The sequence below is a fragment of the Coloeus monedula genome, assembly GCF_965178545.1.
Source record: "Coloeus monedula genome assembly, chromosome: 6".
NCBI classification, from domain to species: Eukaryota; Metazoa; Chordata; class Aves; order Passeriformes; family Corvidae; genus Coloeus; species Coloeus monedula.
In genome coordinates this window covers 30,564,389-30,590,194 of record NC_138786.1, presented here as the reverse complement: position 1 = coordinate 30,590,194, position 25,806 = coordinate 30,564,389, and the positions used below count along the sequence as shown (strand labels likewise).

At 44.9% G+C, this 25,806-nt stretch overlaps 2 protein-coding genes across 5 annotated transcripts in view; one reads left to right on the top strand and one right to left on the bottom strand.

The window, feature by feature from the left end:
- DCAF5 (DDB1 and CUL4 associated factor 5) overlaps positions 1-6,741 on the bottom strand; it is a 70,902-nt gene extending 64,161 nt beyond the window's left edge. The window contains exon 1 of one of the 3 annotated variants that reach the window (XM_082283610.1): positions 6,519-6,741. In XM_082283610.1, the coding sequence (XP_082139736.1) occupies positions 6,519-6,732 (214 nt within the window). In that variant the 5' untranslated portion in view covers positions 6,733-6,741. Of the gene's footprint in view, positions 1-2,693; positions 2,818-4,739; positions 4,789-6,518 lie in introns of those variants that run through there. The other 2 variants (XM_082283611.1, XM_082283612.1) reach the window with 2 other exon arrangements.
- Positions 6,742-16,422: 9,681 nt separating this feature from the next.
- EXD2 (exonuclease 3'-5' domain containing 2) lies at positions 16,423-25,455 on the top strand. 2 transcript variants are annotated; one of them, XM_082283188.1, is made up of 8 exons: positions 16,423-16,452; positions 17,745-18,001; positions 19,056-19,182; positions 19,923-20,248; positions 22,654-22,760; positions 23,102-23,237; positions 23,968-24,324; positions 25,094-25,455. In XM_082283188.1, the coding sequence occupies exons 2-8, from the start codon at positions 17,787-17,789 to the stop codon at positions 25,308-25,310; spliced, it is 1,485 nt and encodes a 494-aa protein (XP_082139314.1). In that variant the 5' UTR covers positions 16,423-16,452; positions 17,745-17,786; the 3' UTR covers positions 25,311-25,455. The 2 variants fall into 2 exon arrangements, with proteins under 2 accessions (XP_082139314.1, XP_082139313.1); XM_082283187.1 differs by having other exon boundaries at positions 16,431-16,823.
- Positions 25,456-25,806: the final 351 nt, after the last annotated feature.

Genomic DNA, 25,806 nt, shown 5'->3' with positions numbered 1-25,806 from the left:
GCATGTACATCAATTCTACAACAACTGATGCAGAAGCCACATTCTTAGCATAATATAGAACATATACCAACAGCAACTGGTTTACTACATATCTGCAAAACCTGGATATATGGCTTCATATGAAAATACCTTAGTCAACAAGGCTCCACATGTGGATTTTCTGGAAATTAAAGATCCACAGAGAATTTGTAATTTTTCAGTCCATGGTGTCAAAACCAGTAAGTTTGGCATCTACAATGAGGAAATAGCTTTATTTTCATCTTATTTTGCAGATTCTGTTTAGAACTGTATGACTGACAATTTGAAAAGTAAAAGTTTGTGTGACCCAGCTAAGAACTACACAATGCCATTCTACAGTTACTTTTCAGAAAGGAACCACATTTTAAAAGATCTAATTAGTCAAGTACTCCAGTGCTCATTACAGGAGCAGGGTCAAACCTGCTTCTACAATCAAAACCAAAGAGAGACAGGAAGAGAAGTCTCTTCCTTCTAAATCCAAAATAATTTGAAGGGGGCCAGAACATACCCATGTGAAAAGCAAATCTATTCCAAACATTATGTGCATAGCTCACGAAACACACTTGAGCTCCTGTGTACTAACAGAAGCACTTCAAAATCATACCATTCAGGATTGAAAAACTGCAGTTTTAAAGTGCATTAACCTTGCTGATTGTGGACAAAGCTCAAGACCACTACTCTCCTTTATCTCCCATATACCAGGTCCATTTGCTAAAGAACCTACATGGCAAGTGGGCAATACTTCTAAATCATTACATTAAAGATTAGCTTTATTGCTTGTGTCTACTCCAGAAATTGCATGAATCACAGAAAGCAGGATTGGATGGTATTTCAAGAAGTTGATCATTTAGTTGGCCCTGGCCAAAGGCAAAAGACCAGACTCTGTCAGAATTATTCCCAGAAGATAAGTCTCTAGTTTGCTCTTAAAAAAAACCACTGCTGAGGTAGATTTCATACCCTCCTTAGGCAGCCTATTTCAGTTCTTCACTATCCTTGCCGTTAGGCAGATTACCCCATTATATCAAGCCTGAGGGTGCATCTTGGCATTACATATAATCCCACTCCCCTTGCCCTGTGCTCCTGCTATTTTCCCTTCCATTGGATTCAGTGGCCATTCAGGCAGGGGGTAAGTTAAAGAAGTTGACCTGACACAAAATCAAATGACAGACAAACAGCCTGTCCCTACCTATTCCATCCCCCTGATCAGATTCTTCCATCATACCAGTTTCAGACTTTAAATTATGAAAATGCCACAGTGCAAACAATGAAGAGAAATAAGTGAATGAGTTACAGGATAAAGGGAAAGTGCAAGATCAAACAGCATCCTAAAATCTTTCTTCCTATAATTTGAGACCGTTTCTTTGTCCTATTCCCAGTAGACAAAAAAGAGTTTACAGCTTCGTGTAATAATAATTAAAAACACCTTTATGCAGCTCAAGACTTGCATTTCTACTCAGCTGTTCTTTCTGTAGACTAAATTGACCCCTTTCTTTCACTGTTTCTTTCTTCTAGGCCTCTGATCATTCTTCATGCCCCCTCTTCTGAATTTTCTCAGTTTGGGCACATCTTTCTCAAAACACAGTGCGCAAAATTGAGCACAGCAGTCCATTTGAGGCCCCAACAGAACCACAGCAGATTTACTTCACATGCTTTGTCATGTCTGACAATATTTGTGTTGTGATATTTATGCATTTGGATCCTTTTCTACATGACTATGGTCTAGTCTCCAAGGTGTATTTGTAGAGACAACCATTTTTATTCACATGCTGTAGGTTGCACTTATCCCTATCAAAACACATTACATTTTTTCCCATGTAATATATCTTAATTAACTTGAACTTCAACTCCTACCCCCTGAAATTACTGCTGCCTTATCCCATCTTTCCTGAGAAATTTTGTAATTTCTCAGACATTAATTAAAACATGATGTAGTAACTGAACCTAATATCCCTCCTCACACAGAATTCTGCTTGATGTCCCTCCTTAAAACATACTTGATACACAATCCCCTTATTCAGAGGTAATACTCCACAAGCTTTGCTAAAGTCACCTCATTCCCCTGTTTTAGGCTCATGTTCCTTCAGATTTACATAACAACTAAATGACAGATAAATTTCCAACAGTTTCTTGCATCCTCACAGATTTAGGATCATTGACCAGCTATTAATTTTTGCATTATCTGGTAGGAGGGAAAAAAAAGCCAAGAGAAAAAGAACACTAGCATGGATTAAGTAAGCCTCTGATTACAGTACTTCCCTGAAGTTATTTTGAAAGTGCAGTTTAAAGTATGCAAAAAAAAAAAAAGTGGGAGGTTCTGATAAAGATACTTATGTTTGTAAAAGATAGCAGGCATGAAAAAGGACAGTCAGATAAACAAACAGGAAAACATATCCACCAAACCTAAGGATGGGAAAAAGACTATTACACAGACCAAGTAAAGCTGATTTTTAAGAAGTCAAATTGCAGGAGATGCTGGGCAAATGTGAAGGAAGAAGTTAGTTGCATACCATTGCATGGTGATTTTAATTTCCATGCATGGACAGTCATGTGTTTCTCAAACTGTTAAAAGAAAAAAACACTATCTAGTACATAAAGTGTTGCAAAGACACATTTTCCCCAATAAAATCTTTCAACTCTATCCAGAAGCAAGTTTTAACCAATTTCAACCCACTTACATATTTTTTATATGTTAAGCTTTCCTCTTCCCTTGTGTCATTCGACAGGTAGTTTTTTTCTAGTTGTCACACTGCACCTTCTCCTCAGTGTCCAGCTCCTCCTTCCAATTATTTAAATTTTTTAAAATTCTTATCCTTATGTCAGTGCCTTCTTCTAGCACTCCTGTCCCAAAACATTAACCTCTCTCCTTCTGCCCCTCTATAAAGTGACACTTGAGTTTCACACAGGTGCAGACTGGCCCCCAACTCAATTTGTGGACCTCAACTTTTTTACTTTGAAATATGGTTAAGAACAAAAATAAAGACTATTAAACATGTACTTTTCAATACAAGATTTAAAGAAGTTAAGATACCAAAAAGTTTCAAACATGCTTTCAGAGGGCCTGCTGAGGCTTGTCTACACCAAAGTTCTCTCCAAAATCGTAACAGGAAAATTATCTTTAACTGCAATATAAGCCCTGTTTAAGCAGTTTGAATTGTTTACTGAAACAGTAATCATTAGCATCACAGACTTCCTTCTGTGAGACACATTTAAAAAAAAAAAACAGGACACATACCGAAGGAAAGCGTTCCAGCCAAGTCATGAGAACAGCACTAACTTGGATGCAGGCTACTATTTCAATGGCATTGGTATAGCTGCTATGAATGCACTGTATCAGCTGTACTTAAAACAGCTCTAACAAGGTCTAAGTTGTTAACAAGTCACTCAGCCAAAGCAGCCTTCTCTAGGTTAAGAATACACATATTAAGACTGAACAACTGAAAAGACCGCTTACACTCTCCCTTTTCATGCGCTCCAATATGTTAACTCTCTTAGCTGCTGCAAGTGCAGTTGGAAGTATCCAACATCTCATCCTTACTTCTGTATGCTGACCATTTTGAGGGAAGAGAGACTCTCATGCCACCAATTCTAAGGCTTTACGTGCATTTGGAAGTCTTTTGAAGCAACTCTTCTACAAAACTTCAGAGTAGAGACAGTTTACGCCCTTCCTTTACCTTTCCTCATTGCTTTTCTTCCTGCTGTTGCTACTCCTCAGAGCTTCAAGATCAAGTATGGACTTAAAAAGGAGTGCTTTGAGTGTAATTTTAAGGAAGTTTAGTCTTATAATGGTGTGAAACTTAACAGAGTATCCATAAATCTTTGGACTTTTAATTTCTTGTTCTTGACTGAAGCACAAAGCACCTGCCTGCTGTTGCTATGGCAGATAAAGCATTCTAGATATTATGCTCATGGATAACATAAAAGTTTTTAAAAAGAATGTTACCATAATTAGAGCTCTTCATTTTCTCAGGGCATCAGTAGAAGGTCAGACTTAAGGTAACCTGTTCTTGGTTATCCCAAATTTGTGTACTGCTAGCACATGTAATTTTTTTTTTTTTTTTTTTAGGAGGGTAGAACTCTAGTAGCATTTATGTACTACATATGGAGGAAAAGCTTATCGTCTTTGAACATTCTGATGCTTTATGAAAAGTTAGGAAATTGAAAACTGACATTGCTTGAAAGCCTTCCTTTTACATACCCTTTTTTAGATATCCACTAGATGTGAATTCTGCTTTCATTCTCTCACTGCACCTACCTTGGTTCAGGCAGTTTGGACAAAATTAATTCTTAAACATCCTTTCCAGCCCTGGACTGTTTATGCATCTGCCTGAAGAATGGATGTCAACATAGGTAAGTACATTGATGTTGAGCAAGAAGAAAAGAAAATACTGATGGTGTTCCCATCACTTATTACGGAAAATAAAAAAGAAACAACAAATACACTTGAGCTCTCTGTAGCACTTTAAAAGTAAAAATACATTGCTCTGCTTTCTACTGGAGAAGGACCAGTAGAAACCAGCATGACAACTGGCACAAATGGGAACTTTAGAATAGGTGAATCAGCATTCCCTTCCCATATACACTCATGTTTATATACATATATATGTATGTATGAATACACACATATATTCACAAGATAAGTGGATGCATATCTCAGAAGTTGCATGTGCATAAAGGTAAAAGAATCCCTAACAGTAACACTAAGATCCTTCATGGACACTTACTACAGAAATCACTGGACATAGGCCTGTAAGTTTCTTCGGGTAAGAATGTTTAGGAAGGTTTCAGTGTATCAGCTTCCACTTTAAGTTTATACAGCGTTTCTAGTCTGCCCTTGCTTAAAAGTAACCAGTCATAAAAACTTTTTATTGAATAGCCTTTGAAGTTAGTACTGATACCATTGTATGATACAGTTCACCTCTTCCCAGACACCACGGCAAGGCAGTAAAGTGTCCGCTCAGCCATGTCCCCATCACATTCCTCAGTAGCCTCTGTCGCTATTTACAAGGCGGACAGGCAAAACCGAGGCCCTCGGTTAGTAACCAGGCCAGCACCCTCCTGGCAAGCGGAGACCACTCTCCACAAAGCTGCCACGGCCTTGTGCCAAGGACCTCTGCGACTCCCCCGAGGGCAGCTGCCCCACACGACGAGGAACGGGCCTTTCTGGCTGCTGCACGGCCCCTGGGGAGGGACCAGTCGGCAGCCTCAGCCACGGGAGAGCGACGGAATGGGGGCGGCTCCCTCCAGCCCGCTTTCCCCGGGGGCGAGGGGTGGCCGGGATACTACGCCCCCCGACCGCGGCCTGCAATGGACACCGCGCTCGGCGGCCCGGCCCTGCCCGGGGCGGCGCGATACGAGCGGTCCCTCCGGAGCCGGCAGCCCCCTCCCCACCGCTCGAAGGTCTCTGCCCCCTCGCAGAGGAGCGCGGGGTCCCAGGGCTCGGCGGGAGAAGAGCTCCGTGACCCCTCAGTGCCCGAGCCCCTGGGGCGCCGCGGGCGGGATCGGCCCGCGATTCCCCGGCCTGTCGCTAAGAGCCGCCCGAGGAGACCGCGGCCTGCAGCGCCCGGCCAGGCCCCGGCCTCAAGTTGCCTCCTTCCCCTGCCGCCCCTCGGAGCCCGGAGGCGGGGAAGCAGGAAGAGGCACCTGCGCCAAGCGCTACTGGGGTGGGGGGAGGCGGGCAGCCGGCCGCTGAGCCCCGCAGCCCCTCCCTGGCTGGGGGTGCAGAGCCTTTCCCCGTCCTCGGTGTCGCAGCTGATGTCAAGCCCTCGCTTCCCTCCTACCTGACAGCATCCCCCACCCCTATGGCTCCCTCAGCCCCGGGCAGGCAACAGAGGGGACCTGAAGCCAAAAACCATCCCCACAAATATATGCCCCTCTTCCACAAACGCGCCCTGCAAGGAGAGGGAGGAGGAACAAAACAAAACCCGACTCCCCTCCCCCAAAAGAAGATGGGGTGGGGGTGGCCTCAAAGTGACCAGTCCCTCGATTAAACCGATCCGGTTCCCGCCCGATGCCGAGCGGCACTGCAGCCCCCCCGGCCAAACTCGGGCCCGCCGCCCGCCCCCGGCAGCGATCGCTGACCCCCGGCCCGGGGCACGGCGCTGACAAATGTCACCCGGTGCCCACAATGCGCGCCGGGGGGCGGCTTCTTCTCCGTCGTCGTCCCCCCAAAATAAGAAAATCCCCTTTTACGAGGAAAGACACGCGAGCCACCAAATAAAAGGGCACCCCTAGCTTCCACCCCCAGCGCCCGGGAAACACTCTCGTAAAAACTTTGTCCAGGGCTCCCCCCCCGATAATAGTAGAATTCAAAACCTGTCAACCATTTTAGATCCCTACTTGAGAAAACATCATTCCCGGGCACCGGTGGATTTGGGAAACGGCTCTGAGCAGCGCTGCCGCGGCTCCCCTCCCCCGGGCCGCAGGGGAGGCGGCCGGGGAGGAAGATGCTTCCTGGGGAGGGGGTGGCGGGAGGGGGCGAGGGACGGGAGCGTTCGCTTTACCTGAGACCAGCCACTGGCCTCCATTGTTGGAGAATTCAATGGCATTGACACAGCCGAAGTGGCCCAGGAGGTCCTTCTTGTAGAGGTTCCTGCAGCCCCGCAGGCGTCTTCGCTGGAAGTCTTGGGTGAGCAGGGGGTCCCCCTCCAAGCCCCGCTGGGACAAGAACCCCACCACCGACCTCATGCTGCCCCCCCGGCTGCCTCTCCTCCTCATGCTGCCGCCTGCGCCGCTCCCCGCCGCTCCTTCCCCCGCCGCCCCTTCCCCCGCCGCCGCCTCCCCTCCCCCGCTTCCCCCCTTGTTATGGTTATGATGATTTTTCTTTAGCCAGCCATGGCAGAGAGGTGTTAGACACTCCGCCGCTTCCTGATCCCGCTGGCTCCTCCCCGCTTCCCTCAGCAGCTGATCCTCAGCTGCAGCCCGCGCCTCCCGGCCCGGCTCTAGCGTGGCGCCGCCGCCGGTTAACTCGCTCCTGGAGCGGCACGGGGGGACAGACACACTCGCCCCTGCGGGGACCTGCGGAGGGACGGTAACGTTCGCCACTCCAAGGACCTCCTGGGGCAAGGACACATTCGCCGCTGCGGGGACTTCCAGGGGGACAGACACACTCGCCGCTCCGGGGACCTTTTGGGGGAGGGACACGTTCGCCACTCGGAGGACCTGGCGGGGAACGGGCACACCCGTCACTCGGAGCAGCCGCGGGAGGACGCGTCCCGCCGCCGGGCCGGCTGAGCGACCTGTGCCGCCTGCGGCCCCGCGGCCGGCAGGGAAGGTGGCGGCGGGCGGGCAGGTGCTCCCGCAGAGCGGTGAAGGAGAAGAGAGCGCTCCGGAGCCACGGCCGGCCCGCCTTGAGATCCTGCGGGCAACCGGAGGGAAGATGAGGGGAAAAATAGCTCAAGTGCGGGGCCGGTTTGCAGTGGGGCTTGTCCTCTGTAAATGCTGAGTGATTTCAAAATTCAAAGCATTACGGCTTTAGAATTTAGTTTGGGTTTTTTTTGTTGTTGTGGTGGTGGCTTTCTCTATGATACTTTTTATGGGGCTGTCAGAGGTTTCATAGCTTGCTCTCTCCTGCTCCTTCCCGAGCAACACTGACCAAAGGAGGGTTGCCCCATCACGAGTCAGTAGACCTTTCTGCAGCCCCAGAAGACTGCTGGAAGTACAGATGAATTTTCTTCTCTTACCCTCCAGTATCAACTAAACCCCAAAAGGTAGCTGGCTAACCAGGTGGACCTGATCTGTGTTGTCCTTCACTGTTTAACGACACCCCAACCTTTACCTTAAGGGGATAAAAATATCTTTTCTCTTTCACAGGACCCTGTACCTCTCAGGTAACATCTGATGCTGTGTCAGACAACAGGAGTGTCATTCAAAGAGTGATGTCCGTGAGGTGCTGCACAGACCCCCAGTCCCACCTTGCAGCATCTAACTGCATGCTGCCTGTGCACAAACTGAGCTGCTTGAAACTTTCAGGTCTGTATTTCCCAGATGGCACCAGTACCTAGGGAAGATACAGTTTTCAGAAAGTGAGAGGAATTAGCCTGACCATCCAGGCCATCTTTGTGTAGCACTACATCTGGAGTCTTCAAACTTTAAAACAAGCAGAGAGAAAAACCCTCCCTGACATAAACTGTGATATGGCAAGATGGCTGAGTACTGTTAAGACTGCTGCCATGTTCCGGTGACAGCTTTTCCATAGAAATAGAAATTATTTCATTATAGAAAGTCAGTTAAGTGCTTTGGGTTGTTTCTTCTTGATTAAGATTATAGAAAGAGCATCAAATCCTGCATAAACCAAGCTTTTTATTTGACAACACTAGAGCCTTAATTTTAACACATAAAAAAAGTAAATAAAAAACTTTCCCTCCTAATTGGGAATAAAAAAAGAATGTAAGAAGTCACTAACATTAACACATTAATATGAATAATTAACAGTGCTTCACAATTGAAGTGCAAACAGAGCAGTTAATCTCTTCTGCATCTGAACTGTACAAAAGGGTCTTTTCTAGTTACAGTTGTTGATGGCCAACTATTGCAGTGTACCATGTTTAGCCACCCTCAACACAGAGAGGCAAAGACCCTGTCCATCATGGTTTGTGTTTGTTACCTTAGCTTCAGACACAGGTAAGCTTCAGACACTGCTATAAAATCATATTTTATACCTCTGTTGCTTGCATGCCATGACATTCTGCACCATTACAATTCTATCAGAAACTGTTGCTCACTTTTAAATTCCCAACATGTGGTTCATTTTTTTCTCCTTTCCTAAAGTATAGTTCAGGTTTAATATTTTTGAGTACCTTTGATTTCTGTACTGAAATAAATATGCAATATAATAAAATCTCCATTCTGGATCCAGTCTCTGGGAAAGCTGTGTATTTACATGGCCTTGCATAGAAATAAAACTATTTCCTAAGCCCCGAGTGCCAGGTTTTTCAAGAAAGATTTAACTGAGGGGTTTTTTTTGCGGTTTTTTTTAATCACATTTGTAAGCATTCCGAATTTAAAAGAAAAATAATAGCAGACTGCCAATCTGTCCTGCTCAATGACATGACCATATAGGTTAAAAACTGTACTGGTAAGCATTCTTTAAATTAATTTTGAACATAACACCTAAGGAAGTTATCATAGCCTATACTGTTAATATCTTCCTTTGAAAAGAATGGGTTGCTGTGTTAATAATGCCAGAATGCTGTTATCTCTCCAAAGCACATACACTGTTGTCCTGAGTCATACTGAAGTAGCATCAGTGAAGCATCTTTGTCTACTTTAACAGGAACATTCTGCAGCTTGGAATGGAATTGATGTACTGGCAGTAGTTAGCCAAACAGAACAAACTTCATCAAGTTGCTGTTCTGTGGGACATGTTAGCATGTGGGGTGCTATACCGAGACTGAACAAACTGGATTGAGCCCAGCCAGACCCAAAGGGCGCGGGAAGCCAGAGTCCGTCTCTACACACTGCTTGAGCTGCTTAATTCAGTAGGATGTTTATAGTCTCCTCCATGTCTCAAAAGCAGCATGAAATCAAGCACAACAAATGTTTTGACTGGAATTTCAACAAGTAGGCAACAGAGTAGAGGAGTCAACTGGATAGGAAATGGGAGATAATGAACAGGATGGTGACTTGCTGTAGATGCCCTTGGAAATGAAAGTAAGTAAATAATGTTTGATGCAATACGTAAGAGGGAACTAGGAGAATCCTTCAAATAGAGAAGTGATGTGGTTAGTGTAATGATCTATGTAAACAATCCTGGGTTGCAGTTTCAGAGTTGGTAATTCCAAGGCTGTGCAGGTCTCTCAGCAGTACTAAATTGATCTGGATCGGGTGTGGCCATGGTGTTACATTGCTCTCATATTAGCTTCTGTCCATGCCACAGAGTTTTTGTTCTGCCTCTGGAAGGACTGACAATAACTGGTCGGGGTTTACTGCCTGATGGGACAAAGTTATCCCTTCGACATTTTTTCCAAACATATTTGAATTGGGAGAATCAGTTAAATTGCATTAGTTGTTCCCATTTGATGGCTGTGGTGTATTTGATCATTAATAGGAGGCCTACAGTCAGCTTTACTCTGTTGTCAGACTCTGGCATTTCCAGTGGTCAATGATTGTGTTAAGAGCTGTGTTGGTTAATGCTGGAGGGAGAGGTATTAGGGCAGCCTTTTATATCCGCAAGAGAACAAGGGTCTTCGCTGCAAGGATGGATCAAAAGACTTTGTCTTGGAGCTGCCACAGAGAAGTATATACCCTGGGTGCTAGGATCTACAAAGAAATTTCAGTCAGACCTGACAGTTGACAAACAAGCCTGAGTGGCAGGTAAACTGGTGATGCTATCTACGGATACTCACAAAGAAGATAATAAGAGGGCTTTCAGGAAAGAGTTCTAGCTCTGCTGAGGTCTAATTTCCTGCTATTCATTCATAGAAGAGAGAAGAAGACTTATGTTTCGAGTTTGGGTAGGGGGAGATAGTTCTGGGGAAAGGAGCAGATCCATAAATCATCTGCAGAGAGACATTAATTTATTTGTATTTCAGATGAGATAACTCAGAGATAATGTAGGAGGGTAACAGAAGACCAACTCTCTGAGAGTCTGTCAAGCACTAGGAAGGAAGGCTTAAATAGGTAAAAAGTATTTAAGTGAAGCATGGTTGTGTCAGGTGAGAAAGGATGAGCTTTAAATATTTGGGGGGGGGGGGGGTTCTGTTGAACCTTTGATTGGCTTTGGTTAATCCAGAGTGGAAACTGAGAAGTTGGGACACTGATAGTTGGATGTCTATGGAGTGAGTCAGAGAGGGTAATAAGGGAAGTGGAGCTGAGTCAAGGCTTTTATTAATTTGTTTATTTATACTAATATTTTTGAGTGGAAATAGAAAGAAAGGGTAAACCAAGAAAACTATATAATATTTTAGCCATATCATTTTTTGAAAAATAATTTTGCTTGTGTAATTTATTCCCTCTAGTGAAAATTTGGTGGCTTCTGGACTTTTCTCCTTTTGCTTACTTTCGTGCTTACCTTTACTAACAGAAAGGTAGGAAAAACAAGGATTGTTTTCTCAAACGTCTCCGCTTGGGACTTGCTGTTCAGCTATGCAGGTTTAACATGCACCTAAGCCAATCTAATGATTTGTGGCCACTGAAAAGTGGCTGTATTTTTTTGTGGCTCTGTGTTCTGTCCCTTTCTTTGTCCTGATGCTACTTATTGGACCTGCTTGTCTGCCATGTGTTTATTTGGCTCATGGAAGTGTCCCAATGAGTGCCAAAATCAGCACAAGTTGGTCTGGAGTGCCCAGCTGGGAGATAAGTTTTGGAGATGGGGGATGTCATATTCTTAGCAGCCATAAACCGTGAGGCTGACTCAGTGTGCCTTCTGGACTGAACTCCTGGGGTAAGTTAAGCAGCTCGTCAAGAAATGGAATTGTGAAATTCATCTCCGTTTCTACATAAGCAATGGAAAGAGTTGGCAATGAAGGAAGAAATACGTTGATGATGATCAATGTTAATACAACTCATCCTCATGGGATTATCTGGCATCTTACACCTCTGAGAGAGTTTTTTTTCAGATTCTTTGCAAAACCTGCAAACTCTGTCAGATCCCTGCAGTGAGCTACCACTGACTCATCTTTTGGCTTAGGATGTAGTTTCACTGAGATTGGCTGTATGATGAGTTAGTACAAGGAGTTAAACAAGAAGAAAACCCAGTTTTTTTCTGTGCTAGCTTTCTGCTCGCTTAATTCCTTGAATCAAGCAGGCACCAGTATTTGCAGAATTGAGGCTGGAGAAGAATGCTGGCAGATAGAAGTGGGAAGCAGAACTGCCTTTTCAACAGAAGCTAAATCTTCTATCCACCTTGTTGCAGTGTGAGACTCCACCTTTAGGATGTGGCTTCACAGTTGGTTGAAACTGATCTCATTCTGACTTCTTGAGGAAAGAAACCCTACTGCCTTTCTGGTAACAACCCTGTTAAAACAAATCCTGCTCAAAATGGCTTGTTTGCATATGTAGTCATGGGGTTGCTAGCATTGACAGAAGGAAGATAAATCACATTAGGAGTTGAAATGTGAGTTTGGCTTTCTTCTGTAGCTTGGGATGGGGCCCCAAAGAGAATGTTATTAATGAGCTAGTGGGGACTACATGCAGCTCTCTGCTCATTGTCTGCTACCAGCAATTTAAGTCTTCACTGGAGCCTCTCTCCTTTGATATTCCACGATCATTGATCTTCCTTTGAACACTGAGTCATTTACCCTAGTCTTCTCCCTCCTAAAGGATGAGCTAATGTCATTATAAAAATAATTCTTTTTTCTGTGATCAGCAGAACAAGTGAAGCCTGGTTTCCTATGGATTTGTCCTGATGTGGTACCGCTGTGTGGATTCTCATATGTATATTAAGCAGTGCCTGCACATGCTTACCGTTTTATCAGTGACAGCTTTATTAGGACCTGTTTCATCCATTTGGCATTTCATTTAAGTTACCTTTGTACAAATTCAGATAGAATTCAGCAATGGTTTAAACATGCTTTTATTGGCAAGGAAAGTGGGGGAAGTAGTGGGACCCAGAGGCAGAAACACTAATAAAGAGTAATTGCATAAGCCTTCTTTCCTTAGGAAATCAGGCTAAAAATTAATCTTTTGACAGAGACCTCTGCAGAGACCTCAGGTCAGGCTACAGACACAGAAAAGTAAATATTGCTATTTACCATATAAAGGCTTCCAGTTACCTGCTGTAACAGACTTCTCGTAAGAAAAAGCCAGCAATTGGTGTTTACTCACTAATCTTCTCACCTTCAGCAATGTCCCTATCAGGCTTTGGGAACTTGGTTGGTTTGTTTGTTTGCCAGAGTGCACTCATGCATCAGTTGTTTTCATTTATTTTTAATTTAATCCTAATACTTACACTTCTATTACTTCAGAAATGAAGATAAATAATTTTTAAAAGGAAAACCTGGTATTTCAGATTTCTGTGTGAATGCCAGATTATCATGAAGGGTCCACCTACAAACAAGCTTTGTAGATTTGTTCAGTATTCTGTGCTTATCTCAAGCTCTGACAGAGTTCTCTTAAGAATGCCTTGCCTACCCCACAACAGGGCAGCTGGATCCAGGAGCCCATCTACAGCATTGTCTTGATTCTCTTTCCAGTCACTTGGGCCTCAAAATAAGTCTGTTGTGTTCCCAGGTGTTACCTTTTTCCCTTGAAGTAGTTTACAGATGGATCAGTTCCATGATTCTCGGACCCTGTCATTACAGAAATGTGGGTGGTGGAGCAAGGAAGCAGGGAATGAGCAGTCAATCACAGGTACAACAGGAAATGTGGGACTACCCATCTAAGTGGCAATCTGGGTTTATGATAGATTACAATGACCATACAGAACAAAGCACTGTACCTTGAGGGATATGTGTGAAGAGAGAGGAAGAGAAACAGGCAAAACATGTCCATCTGACTGTGGGAATTCAGGTACTGCCAGACCCCTCCAGGTTTCTCTCCTGAGCATGCACATGATGCACTTTTCTTCTGAGCACAAGTCACATGAGAAACTTCAGAGTAGTGCTGGCTCCTGCTTGGTGACCTGCAGTTCAGCTGGTCAGCTGTGTCTGCTGCATCAGAGCCTGGGGGACAGATGGAGAAGCTGTGGCCAGGTTGTGACTGAAAGGGAGATGCAGACCTTCCCTATAGAGAAGAATAAATCAGAGACAAGATGTGTGAGTTACTGCAGTGAGATTGCAATGCTTTGTAACCACCAGTGAATTAATATAAAAATCTCTTCACTGTGGAGCAAGATCGAGAAGCTTTGCAGAAACTTATGATACAGCAGCTGTAACTCTGAGGTATAAAGCATTTGTACATTCAAAATACAGATGCAAGTCACTGGAAAACAAAATTCTCTGATGCTACCCCACCACCAGTGAGACCTGATGTGGTCATACCATGCTGGCATAGATCAGGTCCTTAGAACAAGTAGCTGCTTAACTTTTAATGGCCCTGTCATCTTATTTCTGATAAGGAGAGGGCATTATTTGCTCAGAAAAGTGTTCTGGAAAATCACTTCTGTTCCTTGTGAGCTATCAATATGTCTGTACCTCATCCCTGAGTTAAGAAAAAAAGAAGGGGGAAAATAAATATGAGCTACAGACAGAAAAAAATACTGCTTCTATAGAAGATTTTTCCCCAATGCCAGCCATTAGCCGCTTTGTTGCACTCTTTGGACAATGTGTCTGCTAAATGCCAAGTCTCTGCTAGGGAGATCCTCCTACGCTGATGGGCAAAGTTAAAACAAAATTTGATGCTGTCAAATTGTTAAATTGATTTAACGCAGCATTTCCCGTGGGATCAGTCTCTAGTTCAAACAGATGCAGCTAGCTGGAATTCTAACAGCACGAAAGCTGTGAGATACTGGGAATTGCAAAGGGATTTGAAGAAACTGGGTGCTCAGATCCTCTTATTTGCAACGGAATTTGGGGTGGAAACTTGTTTGCTTTTTGACAGTGATGGCCTCAAGCCTTGACGATCATAATCCTGAACACAGCAGCTGCCTGTATACTCACTGTCCGGGTTTTGTGGTGTCACACTTCCAACGTTCGTATTTCTCCGCACACATGGGGGGAACAATTACTTGTCACGATTATTCCTGTGTTAATTTCTTAATACTCTCTATTTGATTTCCCCCCCTCTTTGTTTTCTTCCAGCTTGCCACTTCGGAGGTGGCTGCGATTTGCTATTTATTTTCCTGGCTGCCTTTGTTCTTCCCATTCTCTCTGGTCCCTCCTGCCCCAGGGGCTCCCCGGTGCTCTGCTTGTGGGTGGCTGCAAACCCGCTTCACAGCCCCTTCGGCTTGCTCCTCAACCCCTACCTACTCGCAGACAACGAACCGCACTTTCGCTGCAAAAATCTCCCATAAAAAGAGCTGGCTTTTCAGTATTTTTGCCAGTATTTTGCCCTGGCTGAAGGCATGCTGACGCCTGCCCAGCGACACAGCCGGCCCGCCACCAGCTTCCGTACAACATGGCGGCGCCCACCGCCCACTCGCACCGCCGGCACAGAGGAAGCGTCCGCCACTCTTAGGCTCCCGGTGTGTGTGGCGACTGCCCCGCGGGGGGTTCCTGCAGCCGGACGCGGCAGTTCCGCGGGACGCAGGCAGCGGGCGGGTCGGTGGGCCCCCGGCAGGGCCGCGGGCGGGTGGCGGGGCCGGGCGCGGGGGAGAGGCTGCTGCGCGCATCCCGGAGAGACGGCGGCCGCGGCTGCAGGTGCGCCGGTGTGCGGTCCGGTGCGCCCGCGGCCTCCCGCATGCTCGCTCCTGGCGCCCGGGCCTTTTCCCAGGGTAAATAACCGCGACCGAGCCTAAAGCGGGCAGCGCCTTCGCCCTGGTGCTGAGGGGAGTCGTGGACCCCCCCCCCCCCCGCCTGCCCCCATCCCGCCGGGCCTGGCAGCGGCCCGGAGGAGCGCTCGGCTGCGGTCCTGGGCCCGCCCCCGGGTCTTGGCGCACCACTGCCGCCGAGGCTGAGCCGGGGCTGGGGTGTCTTATCGGGGCTTCTCCTGCCCCGGCGGGGGATCCGCACAAGGATCACAGGCACCCCCCGATTCCCAGAGGGGTCGGGGCTGTTGGAGCGAGAGAGAGGCCATCGCTGCGGGCGGCTTCGTTGCAGCCGGTGTTCGCGCTCAGTTTACGGGGTGGCAGTGAAGGACCTGTTGCTTCGGGGGCGCTCAGGCAGGTTCCCGGGCCGTGCTCGGGGTGCTGGGAGTGGCTGCGCAGGGCTGGAGTAGCATCGACACCCGAACTTCTGCTTGCGGGGAAGAGTGCGCAGGACAGCCCTTTTGAAACGATGCGGTGGGTTGGGGAGGTAGGGATGCAGGGGCAGGGTTGATTTCAGTTTACTGGAGGGGTACTACGCTTCTGTATGATACAGGGACAGCTGTGTTAAAAATAGATGCTGCTGCTTTCGGGCTTTTCAATGCCTGAAGAGCTATTTGACCCTACTATGGATGTGAATATAATGGACAAATACCTGTTATTTACTAATGCGTGAACGGACATGCTTATTCTGCAGCAATTTCATTTTGGCCTTGTTTAGGTTGATCTAGTTCCAAACTGAACTAAAAGATGTTGATAATAACAGTGACTGGTTTATTCTTGGAATAGCAGAGTTTGTGGAAGCATCCAGTTGCATCAGTTTAATTTAATGGATTCCCTTTAAGGTTTTTAGTTGTGTGATCAACAGCAGCATTCAGTCTCCTCTTCCAGCAGTCTGTCCTCAGGCCCCCAGTCTATCAAAGTGGGACCCAGACTTTTTTTCTATCAGGATCACAAGTTGTGGCTAGAACCTTGTTATGGTACCACTGTATGTGTTTAATGTTTCCAAACACGTTTCATTATGTTGTCTTTAATTTCTGCCTCTCTCATTTTTCTCTGCAGGCCATGATGAAATCCCACAATGCTGTTTTGAGAGGGTGAGGTGAAGGGACAGAAAGGGCAATAAAAAATGGCCAAGCAAACAGCCGTGACGATTACTTTGGCAACCCTGCTGGGTGTTGCGTTGGGGGGCCTGGTTTTGTGGAAAGCAACCCAGCGTCGGAAAGGAAAAACATGCTGTAGTAGTCAGCAAGAGGAAGCAGCAGTAAAGTCAGAAGATGAGAAACTCATTAAGGCAGAGGATAAGAAGGTGCTTTCCTTCTTCAGATCTCCCACCTTTTCCTGGATAGAGAGGACCCTTGGTGCAGACATAGTGATAGTTTCAGAGCAGGAGGTGTGGGATCATGTTGAACCGTTGCTGAAGAAGGAGCTGGAGAAGTGGCCGGTTCTTGGAATTGATTGTGAATGGGTGAGTGATCAAGAAGCGCCTCTCCTTCCTTTAGATTGCAAATTGCATGGGGAGATCATTGAAGGTGGAGTAATTCCTTTGCTGAAACAGGTACCACAGGACTGACTATTGAAACTGTGATTGTCTGTCATGGCAGCAGTGAAGTAGCTGCTAATTTTGATTGCTCTTACGTTTAAGTGTGCTAAGTTTTTAATTCGCCAGATGTATTTATATACTGAGTTCCTGTGATAAATCGACTTTATTAAATATAGTAACGGTCATATAGCTAAATATAGCATTATGTGTTTTGTGTAATATCTCTTTAAAGGTGATTTACTAGAAGTAGCTTGAGCTTACACTATTTTAAATCCAGCTACATATTCAAGAAACAATATCTTAAGAACACTAAATCCAAAAAGGAGGATAATGCTGATATGAAGATAAAACTCCCTGGGACAACCAGAAAACAAACTTTCTCTTCTGCTTGTACATTTGCATGTGTGACATCTCAAAACAGGTGTAAAGTAATTTATAAAGCCTGGCTTTGCCACTGTTTTGACTGGAAATTTATTCACCCCACAGTCATTAGTATAAGCCACAGCTAAACAATGTATTTGCCATAAACATTTATATAGCGGTTGGCTTTGTGCTGATGTGCATTAAAAAATATTTCTGATTTCTTCCACCAGCTCAGCTATGAAGGGGAAGGGTGAAAGGGGGAAAGATTCTCTTGTGGGAATGTGGCAAGGAGTAACTTGGGGACATTAATACTGTGAAGAAGACCACATAACTTGCAGTGAGTTTTTAGAGACACGTAACAATACTTGACTGTATAAACCGATAAGTATTTCCTGCCTTCAGTGGCCTTTTTTGCAATTTGCTTCAGCTCCAGTATTACTAATAATACTGTAACCTGGACTCTCATTTTTTACTTCATTACAGGTATCTGTGGAGGGAAAAGCAAATCCTGTATCCCTGCTACAGATGGCTTCTTCCAGTGGCCTCTGCATTCTTGTTCGGTTGCCCAAGCTTGTTGCTAGTGGCCAGACTCTTCCAAAGACTTTGTTGGACATCATGGCAGATAGTGCTGTGTTGAAAGTTGGGGTAGGATGCTGGGAAGATGCTTGCAAATTACTTCATGATTATGGTCTTCCAGTCAAAGGGAGCATGGATCTCCGGTATTTAGCCATGAGACAGCGGTAAGTTCCCGAAGACAGAGGTAGCTCTGTTTGAGGCATCATTTGAGGTGGAAATATTTCTTAGGTGATTTGCATAAACTGAATGATATCAGGCTGGTATGTCTGGAATTCTTAGGGTGGCTTTAGGGTAGCTTTAGGGAATTGATAGCTGCAGCCCAAGAGCATGTCATGCTTCTATTCTGCGATCTTAATGGAAATGAAATCTTCATGAAGATTTCATTTGCTAGTTGTGTTCGTTAGTCTTCTCTCACAGACTAATACCTTTGTGGACTTTTCTGTGTATTGTGCTTCAGCTTTTAAGAAGTTGAGGCACAATGATGTAATGCAGTGAGAGTGAACACTGTCAGCAGATATTTGAATACACTGCCTAGAAGTATGAGTTAAATGTGCCCAGGGCATGTAAGTGGACTGTTGAATTTCAAAATTTCTTGAAAAATTACTAAATAAGCCAGTTCCAGTTTTCTCTTTTAATAACAGTGCTTCTATGGAAAGGTTACAGTTATGATGCCGTTTTCTTATCCTTCACTCTTCCTAAAACAATGCTTTACTTGCAGATATTCTTCACGTACAGTTATGTGTATGGCCGGGGTGTAGTGTTAGTGATCTGGGCCATGGGTTTGCTGACCTCTTGGTGCCTTTTTGGCACTGAGGATGGACTTCTTGTCTCTAGTGGCCAGGATTGTTCCGAGTCATTCCTGGCTCTTGGGCTTCTCATGAATCCCTTGGGCAGGTGGTCCATCACTGTATGATGGACCTCTTTAGTTCAGAATTGAGTAGTTGAGAGCCAAACACTTCAGCCTTAAATGTTACTAACTCCCAGCCTTGCCTGCTTTGCATATTGCAGATGCAAGATAGTTACTAAATCTAGAAAGGACATTTTAGTAGAAGGGAGGGAGAGGGCCTGTAAAGCTGACAGGCAGTTGTGTGCTGTTTGAATCATGCATCGTGTGCATTGTGTTCTCACAGGTTCAGGCTCTATGAGGCCAACTGAATTTGCATGAGTGTATAGTTCAGTTTTTAATATGTTTGTTTCACTTTCTTTGTTGAACTGAAGGAAGGATCTACTTCACAACTGCCTTAGCCTTAAGTCTTTAGCTGAAAAAGTCCTGAACTTCCCGCTTGACAAGTCTCCTCATGTGCGTTGCAGCAACTGGGAGGCAGAAGAACTGACACAAGATCAGGTGTGTCCTCCACTTCAACTTACTGTTTTGGGAGGAAAAGTAGCCTTCTTAGTAGAGAAAGAGGCTTTACAACAGGGAGATCTGAGCCTATTCAAATTATACCTCAAAACCTTATGTGTGACGTGGCCTAAAGTTAATTTCAGGCTCACTGCCTGCATTTCCCTCCTTTTTCATGAAGATAATTTTCTGCTATTCTGCCTTGTTTTCCTTTAGTCCTGAAAGATCTGTGAGGCAAGATCCCTTGAAGAAAGGCTTCCAAAACCTCACCTTTTTAGTATTTTCTTCAGTCTGTAGCAGTCGGGGCAATATTAGAGAGACACTGGAAATCTTGTTCACCTTCTTCAGAGCATTGTGTTTTCCCCGACTGCTCAGTTTCTTTAATCAAGCTGCACACGCCTGCGGTAGCAGTGACCGGTAGAGGGAGTGGCAGGACAAAGAACCATGCTGAGTACTCGCAGCCAGTATGCCAAGAGGGAACTTTTTGTGAGGGAGGGATTGGTGGGGTAGGAGGATGTCTGACCTAAGTATATTTGCAGTCCCTTGCAGTTCCTGGGGGCACTACCCCAGGGTAGTGGGATGTGGTGATGTTATGAAAGTGCCACTCAACTGGCAAAACTTCATGTGAACTTCAAAAGGAAATAAATCCAGCTTCTGGCTTTACTGTACCAAATGCTGAAGACTGATAATGTTTGGGAGGATTTGCTGTTTGTCAGTATCTCAATTTCTGTGCTTTTCTGCAGGTTCTCTATGCTGCCAGGGATGCCCAGGTCTCAGTGGCTCTGTTCTTCCATTTGCTGGGATTTACCAGCCTCCCTGCTACATCTGAAGGTGAAAACTCTGTCATTGCTTGGGAGAAAGCACGGGGAAAATGCCAGGGCTTGGTGGATATCCCATTTAGAGGAAGAAAGAGTGGCAGCACAGGAGAGGAGAAGAGTGGAGAGGGGCGTTCCCCTCAGAAAACAAAGAATCGGAAGTCTTGGGTGAATGGCCAGCCTTCTGGCAATCAGCAAATGAGAGATCCACGGAGGCAGAAGCGAAAGCCTCTGGGTGTGGGATATTCTGCAAGGTGAGTATATGAGCACATCTTACTCCTTGCATTGCATATGGAAAACTTTGAGTGTTGCCTCATGCTCTAGTCATTAACCAAAGTAGATCATATGAGCTAGGAAAGGGAACACAGGCCCTAACAGTCATGGCCATCAGATCCTGTTTCTGTTTTCCTCATTTTCCTCTAGGTGGTATTGCAAGCGGGGGCAGCACTTAGATTTCTACTTAGATCATGAGCAAGTTGAGGTGTTGTATTCAAGTTTTGCCCTTCCTTTCTTCCCCTGCGGAAGCATTAGCCAGAGAGCAGAGTTCCAGCAGGAGGCAGTTGGCTGTCCAGGTGTCATTCTTGGGTGTCCAAGGTGTCCTGAGCAGGGCCAGGAGTTGGACTCAGTGATCCTGGTGGGTCCCTTCCAACTCAGCATGTCCTATGATTTTGTGATTCTATTGCTCAAACAGCTGTGTCCTGTCTCCTCCAGGGAAAAGGTGGCACAGAGCTTGTGCTTTCATCAGGGTCTGCCTCGTGTACTGTTGTTTGTCCTTTGCTGTCCCATGTCACTGTGACCACAGAGATGGCAGGGCTGAAAGCTAAGGTTAACAGGGGTAAGATGTTATACAAGGTGTCAGAGGGCACAGGAAGGACCAGCCTGTGGTAGCAGCAAAGCAGTGCCCTCCTGTGCTGGCCAGGGGGCGAGAGGAGAGAATGGTGCTGCTTTGGCCTTGCAGAGGCAGATGCTGCTGGATTCAGGATCACCATCCTTGCAGGCAATTTTTTGGAGCTAATCCTAAATTCTTACAGGCTTTTGCTAGTGAGAGTTCAGTGGTTTTTAAATTTAAAACAAGTTGAAAAAGTTGCTTTAAGCTTAATGCAGTGGAAGATGCAGGGTACTGGTATGTTTGGTTTTGTTGGGATACAATCTAATAAAATTTATCACTGGACATAACTAAAATTATATGTAATTATCATTGGGAAAGAAAGTCAGACATTTCTGTATTTGTCTTCTTCTATTTAAGTTTATTGGATTGGCAATGGAGAAACTTTAGTGTAGTCAGTAGTATTGATTTCATTAACAGTCATTAACAGTATTGTGTTTTACAGAGCAAGTCCCTCTTTTTTTTATATGGAGGCTGTGTAATATAAAACAGGAGGACTGCATCTCATGGGAGGATTAAAATTCAAACAAAATTACATTCCAAGATAAACTGAGATCTCCCCATATTTGTTTATTTATTTTTTGTTTTTCATTGTGCTTGACTTCATGAGAGATCTGTAGACTCATTGTTTTTTACATTATTTACAGCAATGTGGCTCTGGTCTGTAATAACACTGGATGTGGTTTCAAAAGTCAGTTTTCACTCTTCCTTTCTGTTTAAGTCTGTTTAGTTTAAATGTTTATCCATTTAGAGTTGGGAACTACTGAAATTATCATAGTGACTGAGTTGAACTGTTGATGCTCAGTGGAGGGAGCCCTCCTGTTTCTTTCGTTGGGTTTTTTCCCCTCATAGACCTCAGAAGAAATAATTTTGTCAGCTTACATAGCCTGTGAATCAACCTTTTTAGCTGGTAGAGCTCTGCTGAGTACTAATTTGTACAATCTCACTGTAGAGAAGAAAGGAAACTTTTCTACAGTGTATTGTGGCCAGTACAGTGTATTGTGACATGTCTGACCAGTTCCTCCCAGGTTGTCTCTGAGCCCAGCCTGCTTCACTCTCCAATTTTGTTTGAAGGAGGTTGTCAGAGTAAGGAAACATTTTCTGCAAAAAAGAGCCCTTCCACACACTGCCACAAACTGCCAGAGACTGCTCAAGCAAGACTTCTTGTCACTGCCAAAGGTTTGGGGCCTGTGTTTGAGGGCATCAGCTCAGCTTTGTTGCTCTCCTGAACTCATGTGTTCGAGTTCTCAGTGCTGCAAGAGCGTTTTTGGATCATTTCTCTTGGGTGAATGAAGTAATTGCTATTCACACTAAGTTTTAGAAAAAATTTCATAATAAAACATTAAAATTCAGGCTTAGGCAGCCGATCCTTGAAACTGCCTTGCCTGTAAGTTGGTGCTCTCTTTGAGCTTACTCTTAGCTCATCATCCTTTGTGACTTCAATTCTCTTTTGTTTTCTAATGCAATTTTTTTTAAAGGCTGTCATCACTGACGGCATCTCTTGAAAATTGGGATTCAGAGTTACAATTCTGTTGGCAGCAGAAGAGCAAAGATGCCTTAGAGTCAATTGCTGAACCCTGGATAAGTTTTCAGATGTACTGCTTCCCTTAGCAGCAGCCTGTGGAGTCTCAGCAGCCTCAAGTGTGTGTTTAGGGGTACTCCTGTGATTTGGAGGAGGCCACTTGAACTGCATGGTGACACATAGGGCTGTAGAGAGCTCTGGAGTTTTTTGCATGCTATTACAGTTGCTGTAATACTGCCGTTGTTTCACAGAAAATCTCCACTGTATGACAACTGCTTCCTGCATGCACCAGATGGACAGCCCCTGTGCACTTGTGATCGCAAGAAGGCTCAGTGGTATCTGGACAAGGGGATTGGAGGTAGGCATACCAGTTTTCCTGTTGGTATTTGAAATACAGCTTTCTCTGTTCTCTCTCTTCTCTCTTCTCTCTTCTCTCTTCTCTCTTCTCTCTTCTCTCTTCTCTCTTCTCTCTTCTCTCTTCTCTCTTCTCTCTTCTCTCTTCTCTCTTCTCTCTTCTCTCTTCTCTCTCTTCTTCATAATGGAGCCTGAATTTTTTTGTATCCTTTCTTATTGGAAATACTGTTAGGGATTCACTACATTGCAGTGAAGTGAAGTGAATTCTTACATTGTAGCATCGTTATTTTAGCTTTCCAATGCAACTTTGTCTTGAATATTTTCCCTTTGCCTTTATCCTTTTAGAGCTAGTTAGCACAGACCCATTTGTTGTGAAGCTGCGGTTTGAGCCTTCAGGACGTCCTGAGTCTCAAGTTGATTATTATCTGACGGTCAAAGAAAACCTCTGTGTTGTATGTGGCAGGCGAGAATCCTATATTCGGTGAGTTGTTTCATGGATTGGAGAAAAATGCATCTTCTAAAACAGGACTGAGGTCTCCATCTAGTTTGGCATCCAGAAGCTTGGTTAGCGGCCTGAACCATTGTGCTTGTTCATGTCCTGGATGGGACACTGAATGCTCTGCAGTTGTATGGCTGTGTGAGACACCGAAGAGACCAACCTTTCCTCTTATAGAGGGAGGAGATACTGACCCTAGGAGAGATAAAAGCATATGGAACATGTATGTGCTGTAGTTTGAACGCTGGGGGCAGCAGTGTGCTGACACACACTGGGTGGGTGGCATCCCCTTCTGAAAATAGCTGTACTATTTCTTCCACTACTTAGTCCTTATATTTTTGAAAGGTTTGGGTGAGCCTAAAGCTCATGAGGTCCAAAAGAACAAGATTTTTGTCTTTGTCTTTTTGTCTGCTACTGATTAGTTGAGAAGTATACTTCTCATAGTGCATTACTTGATTTTTTTTTTTTACAGTATGAATCTTTAATTGAAAGTGATGAATTTTTTGGAAAGGAAACAAGAGAAATGCAGAAAATCTGTAGAGAGAACTACAAATGAAAAGAGTAAAAATAATCACTTTCTGTACTATGAGTCCTGGTAATCTTTGTTTACCTGGACTTTTAGTTTTAATTTACCCTTTCTGGGGCAGAATGAGGAGGAACTGGGGAGCAGCAGCTCCAGACAAATGCAATGAGCTGTCTGTTTTGTCTTCTCTAGGAAGAATGTTGTTCCTCACGAATACCGAAGACACTTCCCCATCCAGATGAAGGACCACAACTCACATGACGTGCTCCTACTCTGCACATCCTGCCATGCTATCTCCAATTACTATGACAACCATCTCAAGCAGCAGCTGGCCGAGGAGTTTGGGGCCCCCATCGGCTCCGAGGAAGGTGTGCGTCTCCTGGAGGACCCTTTGCGCAGGCAAGTGCGCTCGGGGGCGCGAGCCCTGCTGAATGCAGACAGCCTGCCTGACCCCCGAAGGGCAGAGCTGCTGCAAAGCATCAAGGACTTCTATAACACAGAGACAGTCACTCCAGAGATGCTCCAGGCAGCAGCTGGTCTGGAAACCAGGTATAGCAAGCCCATGTAGGCTGGATGTAAGGTTCATAGTCTTTTTTATTGCATTTCTTACTGGGTTTGTTTTTGTTTATACCCGTCTCCCCTCAACCCACCACTGGTCTCTGAACTGCAGCTCTTCTTTCTTTCCCTTTTTCCCTTCCTCCTCACCAGTCTTCTGTTCTTGCTCTTCATCTTCCCTTCCAACATTTTATACTTCTTTTGAAGGACAGATCAGGAAAAGAGTCTGAAGGACAGTCATATCAGAAGTCTCCTCTTCTTCACTTTTTCAAAGCCTCCCCAAATATCTTTTCTTAACAAGTTCTAGTCTCTGCATGAAATGAGTATTTTCTCCTTGTTATGCTCGCTGTTGTTTGTAAAGTGCCTATGTTGTAACTCAGAGCCTATCCAGGCAGGGAATTAAGTGACAGGCTCAGTGCTCTGGAGGGTCATATAGTTCTTGCCTTAAATAATTTGCAGTCTCCTGAGGAGTTTATAATGGACCTTAAGAGCTTTGTTTAGTGTTGCTGTAAAAGAAGAACACTTTCTCAGTTCAGAGAAACCAGCTTTATGGTGTAACTGTGTAGCAGAAAGCAGTCTAGCTTTGAAGCAAAGCTTAAAACTCTTCCTCTTGGTTAGCTTACCCTCTGTCTGTAATTAAACTCTGCAGCTGAAAGTATCTTCAATGTCTTCAATGTCTTGTCTGCAGTCTTGTTCATTGGAGACAGATCTGGAGTCTGACAGTGGGCTTGTGTGAAAATAAATTGTGCTTGTGTCCTGGCAGGATCTGCAATGAGAGCTACATGCCACATGGACTGAAGGTGGTGCAGTGTTGTGCTAAAGGAGGCCTGCGCTCCCTTATGCAGCTGGAAAGACGCTGGCGGCAGCATTTCTTGGACAGCATGAAGCCCAAACACCTCCCAGAACAATGGTCAGTGGACCATAACCACATGAAGCTGATCCAAAAGTATGGGGAGGATCTTCAGATCAAGCTGTCATGAAACTAACTTCCTGGACTCTGGATAGTGTCTAATGGACATAATGTAACTGAAGATGGAAGGACTACTTTTATTTCTGTGTCTCTGCTAACACCTGGGGCCTGGGTTTGCAAAAAGGCAGCAGTAGATATGCCAGATTTGACAGAGTTAAATTTGACAGTTTATAGAGTTAAATCCATTGACTTGAAGTTTCAGGTGGTTTGGAAGTTTAATCCTAGTCTGTCACTCACCAATTCAGTGGAAGAGTGGTATGATAAGGGAATTTGTCTTCTCAAAGTGACTATGAAGAATCATCTTCTAACCCCCAGGATGTCTGATGCCTCCAGACCATCTCTTGTAATAGAGTGAGTCCAGAGAGAGGCAACAAAAGCACAATAGATGAACATTTCCAGATTTTCTGACATACATTTATGCCCTTGGCTTTACCTTGGGAGTCTTCTTGATAGAAGTCTTTGTTTTGAGTGCAGCTGTACTCGTATGAGTTTTTTTTAGAGAAGAC

Excerpts from the sequence above, each read along its gene's own strand:
- EXD2 (XM_082283187.1), top strand. The coding sequence starts at position 16,485 with ATGGCCAAGCAAACAGCCGTGACGATTACTTTGGCAACCCTGCTGGGT. Across the intron at positions 18,002-19,055 it reads TATTTAGCCATGAGACAGCG|GAAGGATCTACTTCACAACT; the intron begins GTAAGTTCCCGA and ends GTTGAACTGAAG. Across the intron at positions 20,249-22,653 it reads GGTGTGGGATATTCTGCAAG|AAAATCTCCACTGTATGACA; the intron begins GTGAGTATATGA and ends GTTGTTTCACAG.